The 20,759-nt window shown below is 46.7% G+C and overlaps 1 protein-coding gene across 2 annotated transcripts; it reads right to left on the bottom strand.

Moving 5' to 3' along the window:
- Nucleotides 1-112: 112 nt before the first annotated feature.
- Nucleotides 113-14,074, bottom strand: LOC136660487 (C-signal-like). 2 transcript variants are annotated; one of them, XM_066637692.1, is made up of 6 exons: nucleotides 13,872-14,074; nucleotides 9,702-9,753; nucleotides 7,918-8,105; nucleotides 7,424-7,582; nucleotides 5,205-5,315; nucleotides 113-819 (listed from the first exon to the last, which is right to left on the bottom strand). In XM_066637692.1, the coding sequence occupies exons 1-6, from the start codon at nucleotides 14,016-14,018 to the stop codon at nucleotides 700-702; spliced, it is 777 nt and encodes a 258-aa protein (XP_066493789.1). In that variant the 5' UTR covers nucleotides 14,019-14,074; the 3' UTR covers nucleotides 113-699. The 2 variants fall into 2 exon arrangements, with proteins under 2 accessions (XP_066493789.1, XP_066493790.1); XM_066637693.1 differs by lacking the exon at nucleotides 5,205-5,315.
- Between the last annotated feature and the right edge of the window lie 6,685 nt (nucleotides 14,075-20,759).

The raw sequence follows: 20,759 nt of genomic DNA, 5'->3' as shown, positions 1-20,759 counted from the left end.
TGGAGTACAACTTACACATTGCAAAGCAGTTGTCATTTATTGTAAAAGAATTTAACAAAAGCCATAATTTCTGCCATTCCAAAGCACAAGATCATGTAGATCACAGTGTAGGCATGAACACAAAATATCCAAAGCTTCCCAACATGAAGGGCCTGCAATGGATCCCCCTAATACTTCAAGTTTCTGCTTACAGATGCTATTAGACCTACAAGGTACAGTTGTGATTTCATATTGTCAATGAACACAGCTCAAGAGTCTAGCCCTGAAGCTATGCTTACCCAGTTCCATGGAATGGCCCAAAGCAAGTCAGCAAATGTCAATGACCAAGAAACTCTTTGGATGGGAGGTTCTGTCAGGAATCCTAAAGACCTTGGGCATCCATTTGAGAAAATGAACTAAGACGCTTCCTCTCCTCCTCCTGTGATCCAGTGACTGCTGGGAAGTCGTGTGCTGGCCATGAAGACCTATAGATGTTTCTGAAAAGAGGTTAACGACTTGGGTACTTGAATTGATGTTGAAAAAATATCATTAGAAGATCAAAAGGATGACCTCAGAAGCTGCTCAAAGCGACATGCAAAGTCCAGTTCATTTGAGTAATTTGCAGGAGCTTGCTGCATAGCTTCATTCAAATGCTCAAAGCTTGCACACGACCTAGCAAGGTTTGCTTCTGCAGTGCATGCAAGCGGGCATTCTGGTGTCTCACCAGGGAAGGACATTCCCTTCCCAATCCACAAAAGTGCCATTGTCTTTCTCAGAGAGACGTCCAAGGGTAGTCAGGATCCCCTGCACAGTTTCATCCACTCTCTGTGGGGCCAATCCCTGGAAAGAAAGAAGATGACACAAGAATTGTGCAAAGAGTTACCAAAAATGAAGGAGCTCAGCTGAGTGGTGATCAGGGAGTTAAGCATCTTTTAGACCAGGGGTCTCGAAACATTTTGGCCAGAGGGCTGCATGAAATATCTGGCGCAGTGCTGAGGGCTGGAAAAAACTTTAAATATAAAATTTAAATAAATAAATTAGGGATGGAACATAGATGAATGAATAAATGAATGAATGGACTCATTCACTCAGCCTCTCTGGCCCTCAGAACACCCTCCAGATGCAATCAAAGCACAGCTCTGGTCATGTTCAGTTGAGTGTTCAGTTCTCTTTCTGGGGACAAGAGGCTGGCCGCGGGCCAGATAGAGCTCGCTGCGGGCCACATCTGGCCCCCAGGCTGGGGTTTGAAGATCCCTGTTTTAGACAAAATGAAGCAAACCTTCCAGGTATTTGGAATGCACTCTTCTGCTGACCACAAGCCTACCTTGTTTTGCACAGAGACAAATTCATGAGTGCTACAAATAGTGTGAATATTGAGGCTATTGGAGGTGCTCTGGGATCCCTTCTGACCAGTTTCTCAGACCCGTGTGGCAAGAGGAGATGGGTTGATGCACCCTTATTTCACTTGATCCCAGGGCTTGCTTCCCTTGGCCAACTCAGATTCCCCACCCCACCCCCATCACCAGCTGTCCTTTCAATAGCACTGCATAACTTGTGCAGGTTGCCTTTTGTCTCCCGGGACAGGTGTTTGGCAATGGGAGCGGAGGACAGCTGCCTATTGCCTCAGCAAAGAACTTGATTGACCTGAACTGGCCTGCAGGCTCAACATTAGATTTTAGCTTCAAAATGTTTTCTATCCCTGTAAACTTTTGTCCTCCCATTGGAGGACAGTCCACTTTCTGGCAGTGTGGCACATGGTGCATGGCCCTGGAGAAATAGATTTTAGCCATTACAGCCAGGAAGAGAGCCTCTTCATCCAAAAGCAGTATATCTCTGAAGGCTTCATGCTGGTGTCAAATAACAGGGGATGGTCACTGCTTTCACAGCTACTTGCAAACTTCCAAAGAGCATTTCTCAAGTCACACTCGGAGATGCAGCACAGAGCTGAAATAAAAATAAGAACATATGAAGAACCTCACCAGATCATGCCAAAGGCCCATCTAGTCCAGTTTCCTGTGTCTCACAGCAGCCCACCAGATGCTTCAAGGAGTCCACAGAACAACATTACCTGCATCCTAGATCCAGGAGATATACCCATCATGGCTTGTAACCTGTGATGGAATTTTCCTCCAAAAAATTGTCCAATTCTTTTTAAAGGCATCTAGGCCAGGTGCCATCACCACATCTTGTAGCAATGAGTTCCACAGATTAATTACACATTGGGTAAATATTTTATTTTGTCTAACTTTCCTGAAACTCAATTTTAGTGGATGACCCCTGGTTTTGGTGTTGTGAGAGGGAAAATAACATCCTTCTTTACTCAGCGTGTGGTTGGTCTGTGGAACTCCTTGCCAAAGGATGTGGTGACGGCGTCTGGCCTGGCTGCCTTTAAAAGGGGATTGGACACGTTTCTGGAGGAGAAGTCCATTACAGGTTACAAGCCATGATGTGTATGTGCAACCTCCTGATTTTAGAAATGGGCTATGTCAGAATGTCAGATGCAAGGGAGGGCACCAGGATGAGGTCTCTTGTTATCTGGTGTGCTCCCTGGAGCATTTGGTGGGCCGCAGTGAGATACAGGAAGCTGGACTAGATGGGCCTGTGGCCTGATCCAGTGGGGCTGTTCTTATGTTCTTAACTACAATTCCCAGGAGGCCTTGCAGGTCTCTTGTTGTCTGGTGTGCTCCCTGGGACATTTGGTGGGCCGCAGTGAGATACAGGAAGCTGGACTAGATGGGCCTGTGGCCTGATCCAGTGGGGCTGTTCTTATGTTCTTAACTACAATTCCCAGGAGGCCTTGCAGGTCTCTTGTTGTCTGGTGTGCTCCCTGGGACATTTGGTGGGCCGCTGTGAGATACAGGAAGCTGGACTAGATGGGCCTGTGGCCTGATCCAGTGGGGCTGTTCTTATGTTCTTAACTACAATTCCCAGGAGGCCTTGCAGGTCTCTTGTTATCTGGTGTGCTCCCTGGGGCATTTGGTGGGCCGCTGTGAGATACAGGAAGCTGGACTAGATGGGCCTGTGGCCTGATCCAGTGGGGCTGTTCTTATGTTCTTAACTACAATTCCCAGGAGGCCTTGCAGGTCTCTTGTTATCTGGTGTGCTCCCTGGGGCATTTGGTGGGCCGCTGTGAGATACAGGAAGCTGGACTAGATGGGCCTATGGCCTGATCCAGTGGGGCTGTTCTTATGCTCTATCCACTCAGTCCATCCCATGCATAATTTTATATGCCTCAGTCATGTCCCCCCTCAGGCGTCTCTTTTCTAGGCTGTAGAGTCCCAAACACTGTAGCCTTTCCTCATAAGGGAGGTTCCCCAGCCCAGTAATAATTTTGGTCGCTCTCTTCTGCACCTTTTCCAGTTCCACAATATCCTTTTTGAGATGTGGCGACCAGAACAGCACACAATACTCCAGATATGGCCTTACCATGATTTGTACAATGGCATTTGTGAGGCCTCCCTGTGGGGGAGGGGAGGGCCCGCCCGGCCTTTCCGAGGGAGACCCCTTGTGGAGGCCTCAGACTCGTTCCCCACAAGAAGGGGGGGTTGCGTCACCCGGTTCCCCTTCTTTGGGTTGGCAGCATTCATTAGTCAGGAGCAGGGGCTGCTAGCAGCAGATCCTCCTGCCTGCTCTCCTAACTCCCAACTGCCTTGTCATCCCTGGCCTCCAGGTTTATGTAGGGCAGACCCCTCCCCTTTGGCCCCTCCCCTCACAGGGAGGGTACAAATAGGGCCTGTCTCAGGGCCTGCCCTCCCCTGGGCTTACCACACCTCCTCCCCTTCCTCTCCGTTTCCCTCCCACCTCCTCTCACCTGGAGCTGCCAGGGTTGTTCCAGAGAGGGCTGGGAAGGCTGCTGCCTCTGCTCTGGTCCAGAGGCCTCCTCCCTGGGTAAGCTGGGGACTCGGGGGGAGGAGGGGAACCCCGACAGCATTATATAGCAGTTTTATTCTCAATTCCTTTTTAATGATCTGGACTGGAGCATGGAATTAGCCTTCTTCACAGCCGCTGCACACTGGGTCGACACTTTCATTGAGCTGCCCACCAGCACCCCAAGATCTCTCTCCTGATCTGTCACAGACAGCTCAGAACCCATTAGCGCATATGTGAAATTTTGATTTCTATCCCCAATGTGCATTACTTTACACTTTCTTTCATTGAAGCGCACCTACCGTTTTGCTGCCTATTCTCCCATTTTGGAGAGATTTTATTATGTATTATTATTATTTATTCAATTTATAACCCGCCTTTCTCCCTGGAGAGCACCCAAGGTGGCGAACAGCAATTAACAATCCTTCTGGAGCTCTTTACAATCCTTTCTTGTCTTCACCACCTGGAAAAGTTTAGTGTCATCTGCAGACTTGGCACCTTGCTGCTTATTTCTGACTCCAGGTCATTTATGAACAAATGGAAAAGCACCTGTCCCAGGACAGATCCCTGAGGCACACCACTTTTCACCTCTCTCTATTGTGAAAATTGCCCAGTGACACCCACTTTCTGTTTCCTGGTCTTCAACCAGGTCCTAATCCATAAGAGGACCTGCCCTCTTATTCCCTGATTGTGGAGTTCGCTCAGGAACCATCGGTGAGGGACCATGTCAAACACCTTCTGAAATTCTACATATATATCAACAGGTTCCCCTGTGTCCACATGCCTGTTGACCTTTCCAAAGAATTCAAAAAATGTGTTTCAATACGCCAAACTCTGTCTTATATACTGGCCAGTGAGCGAGTGGTTGTAGATTTTGTTGCTGGATCAGACTAAAGGCAATTCTGACATTTTTAAATAGACAGGATAGCATATTAGGGTACGAACATGGAGCTCAGACGGTTGAGTGCCGCAAGTAAAACAGAGCCACTTACGAACATAGTTGTGCTTTCTACACATTCAGGAAGAATCGCATACTTACACCCTCAGTACGCAGAAGTGGATATTTTAGTAAATGAAAGAAGGGAAACCTTCATATCCCCTGCCCCCCCCCCCCCAATAGACTCAGAATGTTGAAGTGTCAGTTGGGAAAAAAGAAGAGGTGAACACTGGGAAAGATGGAATTGGCTGCTTGGGTCAATTGATTACTAGGCTTGAGATGCAACATTTGTGGCAGGTTTTAAAATAAATCTGTTAAATGTTTGGAAATATTTCTGAAATATTACTTGGACATTGGCTCAAGCAGTTAAATAGATTTGATTGCATTAATGTCAGGATAAATTCCATAATGAATCACTTACCACTGAGTTTCCCATCTCTGTCTGCACCCACCCAGGATGCAACGCTATGCACAAGATCTCGTCTACTGCAAAGCCCAGCGACATGCACCGGGTGAGCATGTTCAGAGCAGTCTGGGGGGAGACATAGCAGAATGATGCATCCCAGTTCAATGAGAAGACAGCAGATCAAAGGATAACTCGAGGAGACCAAGAGAGTTTATTTGGGACACTTTCTACAGACAGGTTTTTGTTTTTTCTATCTCATGAAGAGGTATACATGTCATTGAACTAAGATATCCATTTCTAACTTACAAAAGCAAATTTAAATTTCAGCACTGCCCTCAATGTCTGCTTTTATACAGACATTGAGAAATAACTACAAAGTCTGTGCCTGTGCAGTTTTGTGAGCCCCTCTTCTTCCCTCCAAGACTGGGAGCCCAATCCTCTGCATATCTACTCAGAAGTAAGTTCCATTGCAGTCAATGGGGCTTACTCCCAGGAAATTGTGGTTAGGATTGGGTTGTGGGTCCCTTCCATCAAGCAGCTCATGTTTTCCCTTCTGATGAGGTAAGCAGGAATCTAGTACATTCTGACAGTGGTGGTGGTAAACAACAGGGGCAGGGGAAAGACGTTGAATTCAGTTGATCAAGGATTGAGAGAGTGTGTGTGAGAAACTCTTTTATTGTATTTCTCTTCTCTTCATGTATTAATGACACTTTTCAAAATGAATTTACAGAGAGCTTTAAAATAAAACACACACTGACAACCCAATCCTATCTACTACCCTCCCCCACTGATGCAGCTGTGCCAAAATGGTGACCACTGGTGGGGAGCAAATGGTGACCTATGGTGGGGAGCAATTCCAAAGCTCTCTTCAAGCTAAGGAAACATTTGTTCCTTTACCCAGAGGTAAGCCCCAATCCCATGGCATGGGGGGGGGCGTTATTTAGACCTGCAACAGCTAAATAACTGGCACAGGTCTGTGCAGATGTGCCTCAGGATTGGGTCTAGGAGGAGGTTAGGATATGATATCAGTCGAGCTGGCAACACCGGTCCTGCCTCCCTCCCAGGCTGATCCTCCCATCCTATGCCCACTGCCCAATTTTACCCCTCCCTGCTCCTGTTCCTCCCTCCCACCACCCTCCTCTCCCATTGACTTACCTTCATCAGTGATCCACAGGAGAATCAAAGATGGGGTGGGAAGGGCCAGAGGTTCCCAGACTAGGGGGTTGTGCCACCCCAACCAGGGAAGCCCTGTCTCTGTTTCCTTAAGGGTGGGGTGATTACAAAACCAGTGATGTGATTGCCAGGATCATTCTGCTGCCAGGGACCTTGGTTTCATTTTTTTTTAAACTTCCAGGGTGTGTGGGGAACCCATGAGGAGCCTATCTGTGTAGTGCTCCCCAAGTCTTGGGATAGCTAAGAATAGTGATCATGATCCACTTCTGGTTTGCGAAAGTGGAAGTGGGTCATGATAGCTAAAAGTGTCCCTTTGTCCCTGGCAGCAGCCTGATCCTGGCAACTGCATCACCACCTTTGCCCCTCCCCTGCAAAAACTTACAGCAGTTTCCAAACTCCTAGAGAGTTTGTGCTGGCAGTGCACTAAGCTGCGTGCTGATGGAGCACCTTTTGCAACTAGTACTGACTGCTTTATGGCAGTCAGCGCCAGCGTAAGAAGAGGACTGATGCTGTGGAGATCACCATGGTGTGTATAAGATTGGGCTCTAACACAACCACTAAAATCTGCAGGCCTAAAGGCTGACATTGTAGGTCCAAGGCTGCAATCTTCCACTTACTTGGGAATAGCTCCCTTAAAATCAATGGGATTTTTCTTCTGAGTAGACATGCATAAGATAAGATTGTGTTGTAAGATCATCATTGGCTGCTTTTCACAGGATCCCATAATCCTGTATATATGGTAAGTAAGTATATATGGCCCTGAACAAAGTTTTTCACGACAGATGTTGTGAATTGCCTCTGAATTGTTAGCAATTGCTATTATTATTATTGAAGCAAGGTCCATAATTTACAGCAGCATCAGTGTACATAAAGAGAAGAAAAAAACCTGCCCGTATGAATTTACTTCCTCTTCACAGTGGGAAAAACAGACAATGAGGAGAAAGAAGAATAATTTAGGTAAAAGTGGAACAAATGAATGTAATGGAAAGACAGTTTCTTTGTGCGTTGGTTCTGTCAGGGTAGCTAACCCTTCACAGTTTGCACTCCCAATATATACATACTTTGCTGCAGCGGTAAGAAGTGAGAGCTTTGGGATCCAATGTAGAGATGCTGCTGATGGAGCCACAAATACTGGATATGTTCACAATGGCAGCTTTGCTGCAGCTCATCTCTTTCTGGGGGCTCTCTTGAGCTGCCTTCCTCAGCAAGGGCAGGAAGGCCTGGAGACAGAGAGAAACAAATCAAGCAGTCATATCGTTCTGTGGCAGGGGTCGGAGGAGTGGACAATCCATCATCAGCTATGAATCCAAATGTAAGTTCAGCAGTTGCTTGCCAGTGTGGTGCCAAGAGTCTCATGTGGATCACCCACATGGCAGCTGCTAGCAATCCTGATTCAAAGGGTACAACTTTCTCTCAACAATTCACCTGCACAATAGAACCATCATCTGCTGAATTTCTGTCTGTCATGCAGCTGTTAAAGGAACAGCCACATTGTCCTTTGTGAGAATACCTGTGACTTGTAAGCCAATGAGAACTTTCCTCGGGACTCCCTTACCTGGCTCACCATCATGGGCCCTATTGCATTGATCTTATACACCTCAGACATGTTCTCTGGTGTTTCGGTCTCCACAGTAGATGACTTTGCAATCCCAGCATTGTTGATCAGCAGATTCAGCCCAGCGCCTTTCAGTTGCTCAGTGACTCGGGCTGCAGCAGCCTTGACGCTGGATGGGTCAGAAACATCTACAGCAGCACAGAACATTTCAGCAGCAATCAGAATCTGCTATCCTTACCCAGAACCCATCCAACCTACACTATTGCCTCACTATACTCTTGGCTCTCTGGACTTTAAGTGAATGTCACACATCATTTTTCTTAGGCATACTTGCATTTATTTATTTTATTTATTTATACAGGTATTTATTTACTGCCTTTCTTTGGTCTTCAGATTTCTCCTCAGACTTTCATCCAAGGTGGTTTACATAGGCAGGCTGTTCTAAACCCCCATATGAATTTTTACAATTGAATAGTTCTAGACTTTCATAGAACTCCTCCTTCCAGCTGGATTCCTTCCCAGTCTGGCCTCTTTCTGGCCCTTCGCCTCCCACGCTCCACTTGACAGCAACTCCTCTCTGCCATCGAGGGTTTATGTATGTATTTATGTATGCCAGGGGTGTCCAAACTTTTTGGCAGGAGGGCCACATCATCTCTCTGACACTGTGACAGAGGCCAGGGAAAAAAGGATTAATTTACAATTAAAATTTGAATAAATGAATATATTAGAGATGGAACTTATATGAATGAATGAAGGTCTTGCAATAGCTCAAGGCCTATAAAAGGCCGACCTTTCCTTTGCTGCCACTGCTGCTTCACAGATGTGAAACAGCAAGCAGTGGAGGGAGCCCTCGTCCCACAGCTCATGTGAGAGGTTGAACAGTCCCCATCATGCTGAGAGCAGTTGCGTTGGGCCAGTGCGGGCTCCAGCAAGTCTCTGGGGGGGCCAGAGGCTCATTGGAGACTGGAGGGTCCCTCAGATCAGATTGGGAGTCCCTGAGGGCCGCAAGTGGCTCCTGGGCTGGGGTTTGGGCACCCCTGATGTATGCTAATGAAATCATGTCATTGACACACATATGTTGGGCTGTACAATTTGTATTATACACAGACATGCTGTGACTCCCTCTCTTGGGTAAACACAGTGGCAAATGTCAATGCTCCTCTTGAACATATGAAGTAGCCCTGATTTATTCTATACTCTCCAGGAGATGTTCTGTCTCATCACTCTCTTCTCCCCCACACTTACATCTCTGCTGTGTTCCCCTCTCCCTTCTCATATCCACAGCAGTGGCATAGCTAAGGCATCTGACTCCCTGGGATACCAAAAATTTGACACCTCCCCATATGACAAAATTCGGAAGTAATTGTAGTGATGTCACTGGTGTTCGGGGGCAAAAAACATTAAGTTTAAGAGTTGAGCGGAGCAATTTCTCCTCCACTTTGCTCCTGCCTGAATGGCTCTGCCACCAAGGGGAAGGGGCTGCTTCACACCAGGGTTTAGCTGCCTGGAAAATGTATTTTGCCCCCCTCCAGGAATTAGAAGCGTAAGGAATATGTTGAAGGGGAAGGGATGGATAAACAAGAACACAATGAAGTCCTTTAAACCTAATTTCAGAAGTGCATATTAAGAGTCATAAGATGTAAAGAAATAATATTCTCAAGAGACTCTTTTTCTGAACACTTTGAACTGATAGTGTGACTCAGCCCCCCCCATATCTCACCTCCTACCCCCACTAATGTACACAATGTCAGTGGGGGGGGGCAGGGAGAGCAGTAGCCACATACCCAGTGGGACGATCACCACACCCTGATGTTTGGCAGCCAAATTCTCCAACTCCTGAAAATCCAAAAAACAGACACTGTCATGCAAGTCTGCAGACACAACTGCAGTGAGATGAAATGGAAAACTGAAGGTGACGAAGGGCCCAATCCTATCCAATTTTCCAGCAGCAACATAAGGGCAACGCAGCTCCAAGATAAGGGAACAAACATTCCCTTACTTTGAAGAGGCCTCTGTGAGTGCCACCCAACTGCAGGATGCAGTACACGTCCCATTGGCACCGCTATGCCAGTGCTGGAAAGTTGGTTAGGATTTGGGCCTAAGGGCCCGATCCTATCCAATTTTCCAGCACCAATGCAGCTGCAATGCAACCCCATGGTAAGGGAACAAATATTCCCATCCTTAAGGGGGCCTCTGTGACTACCTCCCCATCACAGGATGTAGTGCATGCCCCCATTGGCATGGCTGCACTGGAAAATTGAATAGGATTGGGCCCTTAGGCTGCAATCCTATCCACACTTTCCTGGGATTAAGCCCCATTGGCTATAATGGGACTAACTGCTGAGGACATGGATAGGACTGGGCTCTAAATCTCACCCAATTATTTATGTGCTTGTGTCCCCACACCGTATGTCTACTGCACTGCTGTTATAGCCGAAAGAGGGAAGTCCCCCAATTCTGAGCCTACATTCACAAATGATGTGCAGAAATAAAGAAGGCTGAGTCGAAAGGTGGATTTGGCAAGGAAAGATGTATTTTTTTTTCAAAGGTAGTTCCCCCTCCCCGCAGGGTGAGGAACTCATAAGAGAGCATAAGCAGTTCCATTATATAGTTCAGTTAGCATTGTACCCTACTTGCAACATAATTTCAGCAAGTACCCTCTAACTGGCACCTGTCCCAGCTTAGCCAGTTCTGGCTGCTTTCTGTGGTCCTTGATTCTAACCAGCTTGCATATTTCACACAAACAGAGCTTGACGGGGGAAGGATTGAGAATGTTGCCAGACCGAATTTGTCTAGGGGTCAAATTGGAGTGTGTCTCGTCAACATTGTGACTTTACAAGAATATCCTGCAGAAAGTATTTTGGGCTCAACCTCAAGGTTTGACAGTGGCTTTGCTCTGAGTGGGCAGCGTTCGTATTGTGCAACTGATTTGGTAGAGAACAAAGTCTGGGGAAAAAAAAAAACTCTGCAAAAGCACAACCTACCCACTCAATGGGCTGGTATGCATAGTCATTAATGCAGAGGTTCCCAAACTGGGACATCATGACACCTCAGCTAGTAGGAACTGGGCGCTATCCCCTTAGGTGCATAGCGACGTCACAATGGTGTCAACAACACTTCCAGGATCACTCTGCGACCGAGAAAAAGGGAGGCTTTCCCACTTACCTGGGGGTTGTGCTGGCCCTCTGGAGAGTGTGAAGGCATGGCCAACGCTGTGGGCCTCCCTATGCCTCAGAACAGTTCCCTGACATGATCACAACCCACTTCAGGTTTTCATTGTGAAACTGGAAGTGGCTCGCGATCACATCAGGGAGCTGTTCTGAGAGGTGGGGAGGCCTGCAGAGGTGGCCACAGGACCCCTGCATCCTCCAGAGGGCCAGCATGACCCCCACATACGTGGGAAACCCCCTTTTTATCGGCAGTGGTGTAATCTTGGAAGTGCTGTTGCTGCTGTCTCCTTCCCCTGCAACTATTTATGGTGCTTACAATTCTCCTGTAAAGTTTGGGAACTCTGGCCTTATGCTTTGAGCATGTTCCAACAATCAGTTAATACTCAACCATTCCCCCTTACCAAGCTGTGAGAGTGTTCCCCTCCATTTCTTCAGTACCTTTTAAGAACATAAGAAAAGCCTGGCTGGATCAGGCCAAAAGCCCACCTAGTCCAGCCTCCTGTATCTCACAGGGGCCCACCAGATACCTCAGGAAGCACTCAAGACAACAGGAGACCTGCATCCTGGTGTCCTCCCTCGCATCAAAGGCAGCAATCCTAAGCATGTTTACTCTAAAGTAAGTCCAAATTCAATGACACTATTTAGTGTCACATATCCCCTTTACGTATTTCAGAAGGTTGCATCAGGGTATTTTCTTTATTTTCCTCACACCCATGAAAATAAACCTGTAACTGCTCTTCAGAAGAATAGGAGAATTAACCCCTTTCCTGTATTTTAACCACCCAAATTGTGCAAAGAAAAGTGTAGACTGCTGAAGATGTTACCAGGTGCACTTCTTAAAGCTTCTGGAACACCTGTGCACTATGGGGTGAGCAATCATGCAGGGATCCTGTGTCGAAGCATGTCTATATACAGTACTTTGGAAATGACCCAGGCAAAAGTTAATGAGTGACAAAGTTTATTAAAGAGTTCTTAAGAACTAAAACAGGGAGTTTGAACTGTAATGCTACCACACAATGGCTGCAATCCTCTCCACACGTTCCTGAGAGTAAGCCCCATTGACTATAATGAGGCTTACTTCCAAGTAGACATGCATAGGATTGGGCTCTAAGTAGTTGTATTGCTGACATGCAGACATGATGGAGCCTCAGGAAAACAGTTAGAACAGAGAGTAGGAGATGGGAGGGGGGAGGAGTGGCCAGGGTCACAAACTATTAAATCTGCTGAGCCAGCAGGATCTAGAGCTGGAAAGCTTCACCTTCCTTTTGGAGGTGTGAAAACCACGTTAGCATTTAATCAGTTAACAGGCTTAGGGTCCTAACCAATCCTAACCCACTTTCCAGCTGCAAGTTAAGGGCAATGCAACTCTGAGGTAAGGGAACAAGCATTGCCTTACCTTGAGGACACCTGGGTGACTGCCCCCAAACTGCAGGATGCAGCACATGCCCCATTGGCACAGCTATGCCACTGCTGGAAAGTGGGTTAGGATTGTGCCCTTATTTACTGAAGTATTCAGCTCCAAAGATCACTTAAGGGGTGTGTGTGTGTGTGGAGGAGAGTTATTACATGGTTCCAATGTATTGGCAACCTTCAGTCTCAAAAGACTCTGGTATCGCGCTCTGAATGGTGGTTCTGGAACAGCGTCTAGTGTGGCTGAAAAGGCCAATCCGGGAGTGACAATCCCTTCCACACCGGGAGCAGTCTGTCCCTGGTCTGTCTCCCTGGCTATGGGCCTTCCAATGGTTCCAATGCAAGATCATAAATGTGGAACTCCTGGCCAGATGATCTGTAGGTTCTTGGAACGGTCACTGTACTTGTTTGCTTGACCCTCTGATCTCCAGTCAGGGACCCAGCGGCAAGCAGCTCCACAGATTACATGCTGGATAAAGAAATGCTTTCCTTTCATCTAACTCTCCCACCACTCAATTTCAGAGGATGTCTCCTGCTTCTGGTGTTGGGCAAGAGGGAAAAAGAACACCCTCTAGCCACTCTATTGATCCTCTGCATAATTTTGTATGTCTCACTCATACCCCCCCCCCTCAGGTGCCTTCTTTCTAGACTGAAGAGTCTCAAACGCTGTTGCCTTTCTTCCTAAGGGGGGGAGTGTGTGCTCCAGCCCACAGATCACTTTGGTCAGTCTCTTCTCCACCTTTTAAACGCTTGTTTGCTGCTTGTCTAGGAGACTGACAAAGCAACAAAGCACATCAAGGGGAATTGATCCATGTTTATATGACCTTGTGAACATTTCCCCCGGGGTATCATTCCTGCCCTGGGAATAAGATCACCAAAGAACATTGATTTTAGCAAAATTGCTGGACACCCAATATGTAGATTTGCCTGGTGCGTGGCCACTAACATACATAGGTGGAGTATCAACCCAATAGGAACTTTACTCATGAATAAGGGAACAGTGTGTGCATCGAATGCCCTTGAATATTGCAACTGCTCTACCTCACAGAGCCTCCTTCCCCCCTTACATACTTATGTGGCAGGCAATGCCCATATAAGGCTATTGTGTCGGTTGATCCAGGTGTTCACTTCAGGCTGGATTAGATGGTTTTTTTCTGACTTACCACTCAGTTACCCGATTCCCCTCCCCAAAACACAGTGCAACCATCCAAATCCTTTCTACATCAGTGTTCCAAGATAGGGTAACTTTGTCTACCAATGGGAATTGAAGGAGACTTGCAAGAGAACTCAACTTTCCTGGGCACAATTTCCTTGGCACCAAGAGAAATTCCCTTCTTTAGGCACCCATCCTAAGGTTCAACTACCTGGGCTCACCTGAGCACGTGGTCCTTCTGGGTACAGGCAGGTGGCAAAGATCCATTCTGGCCGGTTCTTTTTCTCAGCCAGTTGCCTGACCAGCTCCAAGCCAATACCCTGGTTAGTTCCAGTTACCAGAACGCTCCGTGGCTCCAGTGCTGCCATCTCTCTCACAGTCCTGTGATCGACTAGCAGAACCCTCTGTGCAACCTCTCTGTTAATGTTTGTGTAATCTACTAGCTCCTACATCAGCTCAGAGTCTGCATTTTTCAATGCTCCGCTGGTTCAGAGCTGGGGAAGGATGGCTTCTGGCCAACTGGCAAAGACCTGAATAACTAACTCAGAAGAGAGAAAGGGAGAGGGGGAGAGACTGATTGCCTGCAAACCTGTGCTGGTTGCTCTCACTCCAGGTGCCCTATGGAAGCCACAAAGCAGGTTATGTTAGCAAAATCCTTTGCCCTGAGGACTCCGCACCCACACCACGCCCAGTGAAACAAGAACACAGACAAAGAAGACTGGCAACTAGCAAAGTTGAAGGATTATACCTAGGACAAGGCTTAAGACCTAGATCAAGGCTAAGGAAAGTAAATTCACCAAGCAGGCATCAGTTAAGTCGCAGCAGTAGAAACACAAGAGGGAAAAGGTCACCACTAAAATGGTGGGTGTCAAACCCATTTCATACAGTGAGCAAAATAGCATTCATGATGCCTGCTATAAATGATGTCATTAAGCAGGGAGTGATGTCGTTAAGCAGGCCATGACCAGAGATAAGTACTTTTTCTCACTTTAGAACTCATTAGCTGTAAATGACAGATGTGAAAAAATATGCAAATCTTTTTCAAGATATGAGAGAGACCAATTATCATGCAGGCAGTGACACCTCAGCACTGCTGCAGCTGATGGTGGTGCTGGGAGAAGGTGGGGGCCAAATAAAGAGCTTGCAGGGGCCACATCTTGCCTCTGGGCCTTATGTTTGACAGCCCTGATCTAGCACCTAGAGAGCAATATCACTATCCTAAGCTCTCTCTATGGAGAAGGATATGGATCTACTCAGTCTGCATCTTCTCCTCCCCTCTAGGTTTTCCTGCTACAGCTTTCTTTCTCCGCCACAACTGACCAACCCAAAAAGCTGCAGAGGCCCTCCTTCTGCTTCCCTGTTCCAGTCAGCAGGTTCTCCAGCCACAGTAGCAACTCCTTGGCTCTCCACTGTCTTGTGCTCAGCAGCCACACAACAGTCTCTAGCAATCTCTCTTGTCCGCACTGTAGCAGTCCCACCCACACATCTTTCTCACTATAGCCCCCACATCCTCTGGTAATGATTCTTTCACCTTTACCTCCAAAGACCTTATTATCCCTACTAGGTTACAGCTGTAAACCACACCAACTGCAAGAAAAATCCTGGCTTTAACTCTATACTTCCCAGACCTGTCAACACAAGGGGCTACTGCTGACCCCACACACTATCTCCTCGGGGAAAATCTTCCTCATTTCCACTACAAGGGGCTAGAGCACATTCCATTCAACAAAAGTGTACAAGATTGGGGATGTTCAGTTCAGAAAAAGGCAGTTGCAGGAGGGGCCTAGGAGCACTGAAAAATGCAGAGCTGAATCGTGACCTCCCGATACCTCAGGAGCTGTGCCAAATGCTGCCCTCTTACTCAATGATGTGCAGCCTCTGCTCCTCCCGTTCTTCAATGCTCTAGTTCAGCAGTCTTGTCCCTTCCAAATTTGCTCTCAATCCCCCTCTTCCTTTTTCACACCAGGGAGTAGAAAGAAGTAGGAGAAATAGGGGCAGGTAGGTAGACAGAGATGGATGTTCCCCATCAGTCTACTGCCTGAGACACTTGTTCCATTCAGCCTCATAGATGGACTAGACTGTCACAAACATCACCCTTGGGGTAGGGAAGGTCCCAAGTCATGCAGGATTTAACCCTCCTCCACCAACCCCCAAGGGCAATGTTTTCTATTTTGCTTCCTTCAAGCCCCAGGTCCTATTAACATAATATAATAATAATAATAATATACAGTATTTATATACCGCCTTTCTTGGTCTTTATTCAAGACTTTATTCAAGGCGGTTTACATAGGCAGGCTTATTAAATCCACGCAGGGATTTTTACAAATTGAAAGAAGGTTCTTTCTTTCAAGAACCACTACATTCAAGGTGTTACACTCCGATCTGGTTTGACATTCTGGCCTCCATCCTCCCACGCTCCGAGCAGATAGAACAGCTCAGCTGCAGCTTGTCAGCTGCTTCAAGGTCGCACGGTGCCGGTGGCCTCGAACTGGCGACCTTGTGGATGTTAATCTTCAGGCAAATGGAGGCTCTACCCTCTAGACCAGACCTCCTGCCCTGGACAGGAGGACATGGACAACATACATTTCCTTGGTCAATTATTGCACTCAATTTTCATGTATAAGATTTTTATTATAACTTTAAGGGAGCTTCAAGTGCTCCAAAAAACATATTTACATGAATTACAGTAGCTAAAAACAAGAAAAGATCATATAACTTGTATTGGCAACCTTCAGTCTCGAAAGACTATGGTATCGCGCTCTGAAAGGTGGTTCTGGCACAGCGTCTAGTGTGGCTGAAAAGGCCAATCCGGGAGTGACAATCCCTTCCACGCCGGGAGCAAGTGCAGTCTGTCCCTGGTCTGTCTCCCTGGCTATGGGCCTTCCTTCTTTGCCTCAGACTGTTGGCCAAGTGTCTCTTCAAACTGGAAAGGCCATGCGCACAGCCTGCCTCCAAGTGGGCCGCTCAGAGGCCAGGGTTTCCCACCTGTTCAGGTCCACTCCTAAGGCCTTCAGATCCCTCTTGCAGATGTCCTTGTATCGCAGCTGTGGTCTACCTGTAGGGCGCTTTCCTTGCACGAGTTCTCCATAGAGGAGATCCTTTGGGATCCAGCCATCATCCATTCTCACGACATGACCAAGCCAACGCAGGCATCTCTGTTTCAGCAGTGAATACATGCTAGGGATTCCAGCACGTTCCAGGACTGTGTTGTTTGGAACTTTGTCCTGCCAGGTGATGCCGAGGATGCATCGGAGGCAGCGCATGTGGAAAGCGCTCAGTTTCCTCTCCTGTTGTGAGCGAAGAGTCCATGACTCGCTGCAGTACAGAAGTGTACTCAGGACGCAAGCTCTGTAGACCTGGATCTTGGTATGTTCCATCAGCTTCTTGTTGGACCAGACTCTCTTTGTGAGTCTGGAAAACGTGGTAGCTGCTTTACCAATGCGCTTGTTTAGCTCAGTATCGAGAGAATGAGTGTCAGAGATCGTTGAGCCAAGGTACACAAAGTCATGGACAACCTCCAGTTCATGCTCAGAGATTGTAATGCAGGGAGGTGAGTCCACATCCTGAACCATGACCTGTGTTTTCTTCAGGCTGATTGTCAGTCCAAAATCTTGGCAGGCCTTGCTAAAACGATCCATGAGCTGCTGGAGATATATAACTGCTTCATATAACTGGAGATATATAAGCTGCTTCATATAACTAAAATAGGCTAAAATTACCACCTTACAGGTCTCTCAGCTCCCTTCCTCCTGCTGTACGCTTTTTCAGGCACCCACGCCCAGGTTTTATTCTCTAAATTACAGATACACTACACCTGGGTAGCCAACAACCCACTTAATCCATCTTAAGGGGAAAGGTACTTGCCCTACCCCGTGACATAGACCTGAGGACATGATTGAGGCTTATGAAATGGGGGGGGGGGGAATAGAGAAAAACTCCTCTCTTTCTCACAGTGCTAAAACTAGGGATCATCCAAAGAAACTTCTTCACACCATGCATAATTAAGCAAGTACAATTTGCTACCACAAGGTGCAGAGATTGCTCAGAGGGCTTGAAAAGGGGATTGACACCATGGCTGTATGCTACTGCCTCCAGGTTGAGTGACATTGGGCGCAATCCTAAGCAACCCTCCAGCACTGACATAGCTGTGCCAATGTGGCGTGCACCACATCCTGCAGTGGGGAGGCAGTTAAGGGGGCCTCCTCAAGGTAAGGGCCTGTTTGTTACCTTAAGTTGGGGCTGCACTGTGGCTATGTCAGTGCCAGAAAGTTGCTTAGGATTGTGCCCATTGTGTACTACCTGCAGGGAAGCAACTGTGGGAGAAGGTTGTGCCTTCATCTTCTGCATGTGGGCTTCCCAGAGCTAATTTGTGGGCTACTGTGGGAACCAGGATGCCAGAGTAGATGGCCTGATCTGACAAGGGTCTCCTTATGGTCTTAACTCAGTACTGAGCTGTGACTGAACCTCCCCCTGTAGCCAGATAGAAGCCAGCTAGAAGCACAGAGTATAAAGCTGATGACTGTTACTGGTCTCCACCACTAGTCATTCAGAGGTACACTACATTTTAAGAAAGAGTTTTTATTCTTGGTTCTTTTGGATAACACTCATTGAGATCCATAACTATGTATTTTTCCAATCTATTTTAAAATGCTTTCTAAGCTGCTGGCCATCTGAGTGCAGTGAATACTATCATTTAGTTACATTTTGCTTTATTTTATTTTATTTTATTTTTGTTTCTCTGCTTCAGTTAAGTCCTTGAATATTATCTCATTTCCAAGGATTTTACACTCCAATGTGCAACTGAGAACTCCAAATGGAGCCACTGCTGGGAACATTTTTCTGTTTGCCTTTGATAGGTGAACTTGATGGGAGCATTTTGTGAAGGGTACTCGCAGTTGATTTGTTCTGTCAGCCTCCTTTGCTCAGTAAAAGTCCTTGTGTTGCTCTCTGAATGACTCTTTCCAGCTAGAGGCCCCAATGAAAATGGAAGGAAGTGTGAAAAAGATGCTGAACGCCTTTGCTTAGTTCTCCCCTTTGACAACTGAAAGGGGAAAGTACTGCCCCAGTGAAAGGACCAATGCTAGTGTGGTTGTACTGTAGGAGGAACCCCTCAACCGGGGTGATTCCGATTTCCACCTAGCCATGCTTTTGTCTGCAATACCATGTTCTGCTGAAAGTTCAAACCACGACTCTACCCTGACACTACAGATCACCTTTAAGTTGTCAGACAAATCACCTCCCGATTAAGCCATTTCTGCCCAACAGGGACCAAATGTATACACTGTGGCCCAGGCAAAAATGGGTTAAACAAGGCTGCTTTTCATCTACTGGGCCTAAAGAATGCTCACAGCTAACCTCAGTTTTGCACTATTAGGAAAAAATCTATTCCAAAGTATACAAGACCAATGTGGATACCTTCTACCTTCCTTAATTCTTAGCCCCAGTGTACCCAGAATTTTGGGATATGAATTCTAAAGTGGAGGATTCTCCCAGTTTTCAATTGTAAGGAAAGATTGTTATCAAAAGCATGTAGAACACAGCTTACCCGTTGCAAAGCAGTTGTCATTTGTTGTAAAAGAATTCAGCAAAAGCCATAATTTCTGCCCTTCTAAAGTACAAGGGTCTTACAGCAGTGTTTCTCAAACTGTGGGTTGGGACCCACTAGGTGAGTCGCAAACCAATTTCAGGTGGGTCCCCATTCATTTTAATATTTTATTTTTAATATATTAGACTTGATGCTACCATTGCATGTGACTGCATTGGGGGAAATGTTACAGATCTGTACTTTGAACAGGCTACTCTGTATATGCTTTTAGCAACGATAGTCAATGAGGCTTACTCCTGGGTATGTGTCAGGAGGATTGCAGCCTAGGATTGTCAAAAAATTGTCCTGCTTGATGACGTCACTTCCGGTGGGTCCTGACAGATTCTCATTCTAAAGAGTGGGTCCCGGTGCTAAAAGTGTGAGAACCGCAGTCTTACAGGTTGCAGCATAGACCTCAGGCATGAAGACACAATATCCATGCACTGGCGTAGCTAGAGGGGGGGCAGGGCACTAAGTTTTGCAGGGAGCATGCAAGCGGCCCCTCCCCTTGGGAGCCATTTGCCTCTGCACGAGGGGAGGCTCCCTGCAAAACATAGTGCCCTGCCCCCCCTCTAGCTACGCCAGTGAACCAATGTTTCTCCAACAGGAAGGTCCTGTGATGACTCTCCCTCATACTCTGAGCCTGCAATCCTATTCACACTTACCTGGGAGTATGTCCCTTAAACTCAGTGAGACTTACTTCTGAATAGACATGCATAGGATTGCACTGTAAGGCTGCAATCCTATACATATTTTCTTGGGAGTAAGCCCCACTGAATATAATGGACTGTGCTCCAAGTTTCTAAATTGTGCTAGACCTATATGCAGTGCTTTTTTTGTAAATAAAAAGGTGCAGAAACTCACAACTTGTTAATCTTTTATTTAATTTATTTATTTATTTGTTTGTTTATTTATTTATTTTAAAGCCATTTTTTATTGGAGAAATAAAATATTTTTTATGTGCTTCCCCCTAAAGATGAACTTACTTCTGAGTAGACATGCATAGGATTGGGCTGTCAATCTCCACATCCCCTTCCCCCTAGCTATTTTTTCTACACATGGGGAAAAATACTGTACAGGTGCACTTGTAGTGTGGCACTACTTCGAGGAGAGGAAGGGAGAGGAAGCAGTGAATGGATTCCGAAAAATGGCTTACATGAGTTCCATGTAGTAAAATTACTCTAAGCAACTGTGGGAGTAAGAACAAAAAAGGAATTCTTACACGAGAGGGGTCCTTAGGTGCACATAGAAACAGCTACGTTTGCAAACAAGCTATTAAATATGGTTTAATTCAGGTATCAGAATACTCTGTGTCTTTGGGAAGGCGCTTGGCATGCAGTTGTATGTTCTCTGCTGCCCTGAGCAGCTGCTGTGCGTTGCTGGAGAGGAGCTGCAAACGCTGGCTGGCAGAGGGCATGCTTGTGGGGGAAGGATGAGGAGGATCTCTGGCAAGGCTGGACAGCACGTTGTACACACGTAGAATCCCTTTTCACCTGCCCTTAGCGTGTGAAAACGGGTGCAGATA

The sequence above is a fragment of the Tiliqua scincoides genome, chromosome 9 (genome assembly GCF_035046505.1).
Source record: "Tiliqua scincoides isolate rTilSci1 chromosome 9, rTilSci1.hap2, whole genome shotgun sequence".
Taxonomy (NCBI): Eukaryota; Metazoa; Chordata; class Lepidosauria; order Squamata; family Scincidae; genus Tiliqua; species Tiliqua scincoides.
This window is presented reverse-complemented; position numbering and strand designations above follow the sequence as displayed.